At 45.0% G+C, this 8,660-nt stretch overlaps 1 protein-coding gene across 3 annotated transcripts in view; it reads right to left on the minus strand.

Annotated features, from left to right (window-relative positions):
* Positions 1-7,985, minus strand: part of GLS (glutaminase) — a 61,780-nt gene extending 53,795 nt beyond the window's left edge. For all 3 annotated transcript variants that reach the window (XM_021531379.4, XM_085585287.1, XM_085585288.1), the window contains exon 1: positions 7,624-7,985. In XM_021531379.4, the coding sequence (XP_021387054.3) occupies positions 7,624-7,970 (347 nt within the window). In that variant the 5' untranslated portion in view covers positions 7,971-7,985. The remainder of the gene's footprint in view (positions 1-7,623) is intronic.
* Between the last annotated feature and the right edge of the window lie 675 nt (positions 7,986-8,660).

Consider the following 8,660-nt stretch of genomic DNA (forward strand, 5'->3'; position numbering starts at 1 on the left):
AGTTTAGTCATATTTTTACTGTTAGACATTTACCGCTAAGATTATATTTAGATGTTTTTGGGAGAAGATTAATCATATATCCCTCTTTTTGATGTTACCAAGGATAGGTATGTTACTTGCAGAGGATAACTTATTTTTAAGATTCCAGGATGTACGTGCCTCATAATGAAGTTGTAGAGCATACTGACCCAACTGTTCTACAGGCAAAAGAAGGAGATGATAAATGTGTAATATTTTCTTCCAAACAGTCCCTTTTTCAGGACTCTACAGAGGAGTCCCAAAGTCCTTATCCTTCCAGAAGCTTATGTAAGCCCCATCAGTTACCATGAAACAAGCAAAGCCATCTGCAGCATAATAGAGTACCTGAAGCAGAAGGAGTGACTCTCATCACACCTACTTAGCTAAGTAAACCCAGTGTAGATGCACCTTTAATGGTCACTGTGCTTATCAGTGTAAACACACCACTCTCCAAGGGTCCCAGGTGTTACCTGTTTCACTTTGAGATATGCTTCCCCTACACCTGCAGGTTTTCATTACCTGCATCTCCATTTCATGTGAAAACTGAAGGAAACCTGCCAAACTAAGCACTCTGAATCCTTCTAAGACAGAAAGCTGTAGTACTGACAGCTTTCCCTTCCATTTGAAGTTGACAGAATTAACCTGTAAAAAGTATAAAAATATTCCCTGATATTCCAAAGCACATGCAGCAGGCACTGCTTACAGGGCAAGTCTTTACACTTGACCTGTAAGCAGTGCCCACTACACTTCCAGACTGAGAGGGACAGTGACAGCAAAGGGATTCTGATTCTTTGGTCGCCTGAAGTGCCCAGGTTTGTTTCCAGGCACAAAAAGACAAAGATACATGAAACCAAAAGAAAAAAATACATAGATAGTAACTAAAATCAGAGTATGCAGTCTTACATTATTTTAACCATCCATTTTAAAGGTCTATCTTATAATCTATTAATACTGGCAATACTTTGTTCCTATACAGTAATAGATAAACTATTGCCTGAAACTAGAATGCTTATTGGCAATTTATATAATTTTATATATTTATGCATGTGTTTACAAAAAGTAGGTCCAAATTCTAGTCACTGAAGTTGTCAAGAGATTAGTAATTCTTTGAATAACAGAACTCAGGGCTATAACTGCAAAAATAAAATGCTACAGCTAAGCACAGACCCCAGATAGGCCAATGCAATCTTACTGACTGACGTTTAATCCTCTCTCTCCCAATACTTATCCAAGTCAGATTTATGATTATTTTTAATAAAAATATGATTATATCCAAATACCCTTATAAATTTAAGACAACTTCTAGATTGCCCTTGCCTCCCTCCTTTCCTTGTAACTAGCTGTGAAAACCAGCAGTAAAAAATATCACCTCTCATTTTCCAATTTAAAACCCTGTACTTACATACTAAGAACAGAAGACAGCTTTGTAAGCCAACAGAACTTTCCTTGTCTCACAGTCTAGATTTTTTTTTTTTTAATTTAAATTATGCTGACTGACTAATGCACAGACAGGCTGGCAATTCAACCAAGACAAACGTTTGCAACTACCTCAAGCAAATTACTGAACAGCCCTTTTCCTAAAGAAAATTCAGATCTTCCAGGCAGCATGTTTCACTTTCAATCTTTTGGGACAGTATGTCCAGCCAAGCCAACAGAACCAGAACTACCAACACAGCAACTAAAGCTTTAGGATGTCTACATCTTAATTCTGCAGGGAACTAATTTTAAAAGCTATGCTAAGTTACATCATCTACACCCCTACATCTTCATCATTTACATAAAGCATTCAACTGAGCTCCCCAAAATGTCAAGATTTCATGTTTTAAGGAATGCCTCTGCTACACAAGTGATTCCAGGGCTGGTGAAGGTCTGGCAGAAGAAATTTTCCTATTTCACTTTGGCAAAATTAGCCAGCAAATACACTGAGAAATGTTAACTGATAACCTATTTAATTACACATTTCTGAGCAATTAATTTTACAGCTGTTCCAAGTATGGAATTTCTGTCTGAAAAGATGCAGAAAAATACTTCAGCCATTTAAGCAAGATTTTACCTGCCTCTTCATAAGATTTTAATCTATTAAAGAGATGTGTACCTTTGACACAGAAAATCTCTCAACGTGGTTTTCCTATCTTTCACATCTGCTGTTGTTCAATATGGGTCACTCAGCCTAATTAAACAACGGGGCTGCACAGACAACCAAAGCAAAGAGGATGACATTTAATACATTTACAGAAAATTGCTCCTTGTCAAATAGTCCATCTTTTGGTAAAGTTTATCAGCTAAATAGGGGTGAAAAGGCTTGCTCTGCAGTTTATCAGATCAGTGATGTCAGTAACTAATGTTTGCTTAACCTAAAAGATGTGTTTTGGCACTGTGAACACACTTAGCAAGATAATTCTGTTCCACACATGCAAAAAGCTGTTTTTCAGGTCAGGGGACTTGCAATTTTCACAGTCAAATTAAGTGGAAATTCCAGTTCACCTATTTCATGAATAATGACTTTTGATATTTCTTTACCTTCTTGAAAAAAAAAAATACTATTAAACAACTAGACTTCTTTGGCAGTATACTAATCTGTGTACTACAATACTGGTGGACTGTTTTTTAAAATACAAAGAAAAACCAACATAGGAATTCCAAGCACAAGGATTTTGCAATCCTTCTTTCAGTTCCTCCTTTTCCATCAGTACAATGTCTACACCAGATTCTGGGGTGGGGGGACTTCATTTTAACAGATGCTGAATTTCTAGAATAAAAACAAGATTAAATTTCGAATAATGTGGAAGATTTGGAAGATTCTTACTCAGTACTTCAGGACAGAACTGCCAAAATGTAGAACAGGATTTACAGAACAACAAATGATATTAAAATATGATATTGCTAATAATAGTTTCAGGCGTTATTAACAAATATTACACCAGTCATAAAAATGAGGTTACAATTACTGTCACAAAACAATGGTCCCTCAGGAACCATTGAAGATCTTCATCAATGATAATGACAGTGAGACTGAATGAAGCCTCAGCAAGTCTGCCAATGACACCAAGCTGAGTGGTGCAGGTGACAAGCCTGAGGGATGGGCCAATATCCAGAGGGACCTGGACACACTCAAGAAGCTTGTTCAGGTGCTCGTGAAGGTCAGCAAGATAAAGTGCAGGGTTCTACACCCGGGCCATGTAACTCCTGGAATCAACACTGCCTGGGGGAAGAACAGATGAAGAGCAGTCCTGCCGAGAAGGATTTGTGGGTGCAGGTGGAGGAGAGGCTGGACACGACCCGGGCACAGGCACTTGGAGCCAAATGTTTCCTGGGCTGCATCCAGAGCAGTGTGGACAGCAGGTGAAGGGAGAGGATTCTCCCCTTTGCTCCACTCTGCTGAGACCCCACAGAGAGTACTACACTCAGCTCTGGGGCCCTCAGCACAGGAATGACACCAGCCCACTGGAGCAGGTCTGGAGGAAGCCACCAAGATGGCCAGAGGGATGAGCACCTCCAGCCTAAGAGGTAAGGCTCAAAGAACTAGGGTTGCTCAGTCTGGAGAAGAGGAGGGTCCTGGGAGACCTCACTGCAGCCCTTCAGTACCTACAGTGAGTCTGTAAGAGATGGGGACAGGCTTTTAGCAGGGTCGCAACGGGACAAGGCGTAATGGTTTTCCACTAAAAGAGGGCAACTTTATATTTGATATAATGAAGAAATTTTATGGTGAGGGTGGTGAAATGCTGGAAGAGGCTGCCCAGTGAAGTGGTAAATGCCCCACCCCTGGAAACATTGAAGGTCAGATTGCATGAGGCTCACAGCAGCCTGATCTGCTTGAAGATGTCCCTGCTCATTGCAGAGGGGGGTTTGGACTAAGTGACCTTTAAATGGTCTTTTCCAATCCAAACTATTTTGGGATTCTGTGGAAGCTACAAGTCACAGTCAGCAGCCACTCTGACTAAGACAGGCACCTTGAAGAAGTCACCATGCTACAGATGCTGTATATCTTGGTTGTATCTCCAACACTGGTCCAGTCAGTAAGTAACTGCTTTCTGTCCACTCCTATAGTGAGACACTGGTCCCATAACAGAGGTGGGCAGCTATTCACCCAGGAACTACCAAGGTGCAAGAGCAAACTACATATTTATAAACTCAGACCAAAGATAAACATGTTTAGTAGCTAACAAAGTGCTTCTGGTGAGAAAAGAAAAAACAAAACCTCTAGCTTCAAAACCTTGGCCTCTACAGAAGTTATGAAGGGTCTAATGAAAGTGCACGCCTGTTTCTGGCATCTCTGAATATTGTATCCACACTCCATCAAAAGTATCAGCAAAATTAAACACTGCCTGGTTACTTGTTATTCCTCTGTTATCTGGCTTGCAAAAGCAAATTTTCAGAATTCATCCCTGCCCTTAAAAAAGGGCACTACCACTTCCTTGTCATAAAAAAAAAAAAAAAAAAAAAAAAAAAAAAAAAAAAACACTTCCTGTAACTGTTTGATGATATTCTATATACTAGCATCTAGCACTATTGCAACCTAGCTAAAAAAGTGAGCAATTTAGCTTTCAAAAGTTAGGATCACTTACGTTTTGCTCCTCCCTCTCACCTTAATCAAGGCCTTTTTAATTTAGAAATAGCTTCTACTAAGATAAACTGTTTCATCCCTTAACTGTCCAGTACAAGATGCAAGAGGAACTCTTACACTGAAAGTAAAAGCAAGTGAAGAAGAGTTACATGGAAAGCAGGAATAAAGCATATAAAATATTACACACATTTATAACTTAGGAGTGTATTAGGCTGCTGTTTTTTAGTAACGCAGGCATGAGCATAGATACCATTGTGTTTTAATCCTGTTAATTAAATTTACTGGTCTGTGACCACTCTCAGTTTAAGCTCAATTATTCTTCCTTTAAGTTTCAGTTGGATACACAGTGCGAAGGCTGGATAGCAAGGATAAGGAGATAGTGGAAGATGTTAGGGAAAAAATGCACCAGAGGATCTGGTTATGCAATGGGATACTAGTTATTTCATCAGCCACAGACCTCAAAATTTATTCTCACTATGAAAAATTGAACTGTGCTCAATTTCTGTAGTGTTTGCACAGAACATTTTAGGCTTTTACTCACAACTCCTACTCTGTACACAAGGAGTGTTAGAAAAGCAAATCAACAGGAAAACCTTACTGCTGTCTTTTGACATAATGGGTTATTTCAGTATCCCAGAACCATGACCTTATACTCAAATAGGAAAAAAAAATAGCCACCAACACTAACTAAAAAAGAAAAAGGCTATTGCCAGTTGAGTCCACAAACCATTTGTCAAACACCACTCAAATGTTAAGCCACTATGCATGGCAAAGTGCTGGAATCAGCAGAATACAGACTGCACAGACTTAGCCCAGTTGTCAATGCAGTTCAGACACCTGTCTTTTGAAGAACCTCACTTTTCTACTCAACCCTGTACTCTGTATTAATATAGCAATGATTTCCACATGGGATGTACCATTTACAAATGCTTGAAGGAAGATTATCAGAGTCCTGCTTCAAGAAAAGTAAGAATGAAAGTATCCAGCAGCCTGACTAATGCACCACCAGGAATTCCTGCACAACCTGAAATTAAAGAAAGTTTCTAGCTTTTTCTGTGTTTGTAACTTCATGCTAGATGTTTTACAGCATTTCTCCCTGTTCATTTTGCAGTAAGATTTAAAGAACAATCATCTAACTTTCAAACACATCCTTTTGTCAAAAGCCAAAAATTATTAAAAGTCTTTAACTGGTAGCTTTACCACACATGTTAGAAATTAAATAATTTCCCTAATCGATGCTAGCTGTAGGAAGCTAATAACAGCTCAGTTTAAGAAAATGTCACCTCTTCAATAAATCACTTTTGCAATACCCTCAAAAACCATCACAGCTGTCATGCTGTTTTTTTCCAAAGTTTTTAACGTCTTTGTGTATTTCTGCCTGAAAACAGAATTGCAGTCATTATAAATCACAACTATTTGACTATAGAAGAATACTTTTTTTGTTCCAAAACATTATATAGAGAGCTAATTCAAGGAGGAGACTTCGCATTTGTTGAATAGCATAAATTTAAAAATAATACCCATCATGATCGTGTATTATATTGCATACAGTTACATAACCTGACGGGCATGCATTTTTTAAGGCATCTGACAGCAGAAGTAACTGGTGATGCCTTTAAAGCAGGCTGTACCCCACTAAACCAGGCTGAGTAGCTAACGCATCTGGGGGGAAAAGGCAGAGAAGAACAAGGTCACAGCCTCTCTCCCCACCTGCCATATTGAAATTCATGCTAAAATAAACCCTACAAACCACAACTCAAAAGCAGAACTATTAACAAGCTAAGGGCTGAAGCCTTCCTGACTGGCTTTGTAGAATCATTTTCAAACTAATAGAGACTTTGCTCAGCATCAAAACAAGGTATTCCTTTCTCAGCCCTGATTCTTCTATCATTTGCTCTTTTCATCTAGGTAATAAGCATAGCAAAGCCTGGGAAAACAGCTTGGGTTTAATTTCAATTATGCCACCCCATAATCAGTGCACAGGGTGCCTACAAGAATACCATGGGGCACATTTCAAACATATACAAAGCAGAAGTCTTCATGAGGCTTGTAGTTAAACTGTCAAACTTCTGGTAAAAGATTATTTGAGATTCTAAATGTACCCAGGTTCAAAAAGCCTAACAGGGGTGGTAGGAAATGAATACTCAAGACTTGCATAATGCTGAAGACTAACAGAGAAGAATGCTCTGCCAAACTATTTACCTCATCATTATACCCAACCCCCCCGTATCCACTAACCAGTCTGATACACCTGTCTCTGATGTTTTGTGGGTTCTTTTTTTTTAAGAAGTATTTCAGTTTCTGAATGAAGGAGTATTAACTTCATTGAAATATACAGCCTTATCCTTCTACTACGTGCACACACCTATGTCACTAAGGGACAAGTAAGGACCTCGGCACAGGCACGCATCCTGCAGCACCTATAAACACCTGTATTCACCACGTACGGATGGCAGTGTGTGCCTCTGGCTGCACTAGAATTCCAGAATTGTTAGGGCTGGAAGGGATCTCTGGATATCACCCAGTCCCCAGTGCCCCTGCCAAGGCTGGGTCACCCCAGGGCAGGTTACACAGGAAGGCATCCGGGTGGATACAGAGGCGGAGAAGACAGCACTGCAAAACTTCCAAGGCAGCACTACGCACCATGCACACTGCCTTTAATAATTAATGCGAGATGACACAGCTTTCGCTTCTCTTAAGAAATATTTTTAGCCAAGTGGAAGCGCTACCAGAGCCACCCTAGCACCTGCGCCGGGCCTCCCCACGGAGGGACGCCCGGGGGTGCGGGGGAAGCCCGAGGCGCTGCCCGGCCCCACGCCGCGGTTTGCGGAGCCCCGAGGGGCGCACACGGCCCCCGCCACGCGGCTGCGCCTCCCTCCCGCTCCCGGGGAAGGGCCCCGGCAGCCCCGGGATCCCCGCACCTGCCGGGGGAGCGCCCGCCCGCCCGGCCCGGCCCCTTCCGCAGGCACCACGGGGGAGAGGCGGCGCTCACATGGCGCCTCCGCATCATCCCCCGCGCCCGCCGCCCCCTCCACACTCACTTCTCCCCGCCGCCGCCTACGGCCACCTCCTTGCCGCCGCCGCCGCCGTGGTTATTGTTGTGGCCGCTGTCGGCGGGGGTCTCGCCGGGAGTCGGCGACGGCGCCTGCGCCCCCTTCCCCGGCTCCTCCAAGGCTCCCTCCGAGCGGGTGCACAGACCCCGCGCTGACGGCAGCGCCGCCGGGCCGCGGCGGGCGGCGGGCGGGCTAGCGCCGAGAGCGGCGAGCGGCGGCTGGAGGCGCCGGGTCCCGGCGGCGGGTGCCGGGGCCGGGGCCCCGCCGCCGGCCGCCCCCGGCGGGCCGAGCAGCAGCAGCTCCCGCAGCAGCGCCGAGCGCCACAGCCGCATCATCCTGCGCCACCGCGCCGACTGCCCGCCGCGCCGCCCGGCCGCGCCTCTCGCGCCGCGCCGCGCCCGCCCCCCGCACCGCTCCATTGGCCGAGCCCGCCTAACTGTCAGGCGTGCGGCGCGCCCATTGGCCAGAGGGAACGTCACTCAGGGCCGCCGCCACGCCCCCGGCGCGGGCCGCGTCTCCCCGCGGGGCCGCTGGTGTGGCGCGCGGCCGGCGGGGCGGGAGCAGCAGCGCCCCCGGCGGGCGGAGCCGGAGCGCTGAGGGGGCGCGGGGCGCCGCCTCCCTCCCTCATTCCTTCGCTCCGTCCTTCCTTTCCTCCCTTCCTCCTTCCCTCCCTCGCTCCGCGACGTGTAAAGGCGTTGGGAGCGGGCTGGGCTGCGGCGGTGTCGGGTTCAGGTTGCCATGGATATAGCCATTTTTAAAAACTGTATGTTTTTGATTACGAGGTGCACCGCCTCTGCCGTGCCGGCAGGATCACAGAATATGCCGAGTGGGAAGGGATCTTCGAATCCAACTCCTGGCCCTGCACAGGACGGCCCAAGAACCTCACCCTGTGCCTGAGAGCCTTGTCCGAACCCTTGCTGAACTCTTGTCAGGCTGGCGCTGTGACCGCTGCCCTGGGGAGCCTGTTCTATTGTCCGACCATCCTTCGTGAAACAAAAGATTCTCCTGGTACCCAGCCTAAACCT

Source organism: Lonchura striata, chromosome 7 (assembly GCF_050655825.1).
Source record: "Lonchura striata isolate lonStrDom1 chromosome 7, ASM5065582v1, whole genome shotgun sequence".
In the NCBI taxonomy this organism is placed as follows: domain Eukaryota; kingdom Metazoa; phylum Chordata; class Aves; order Passeriformes; family Estrildidae; genus Lonchura; species Lonchura striata.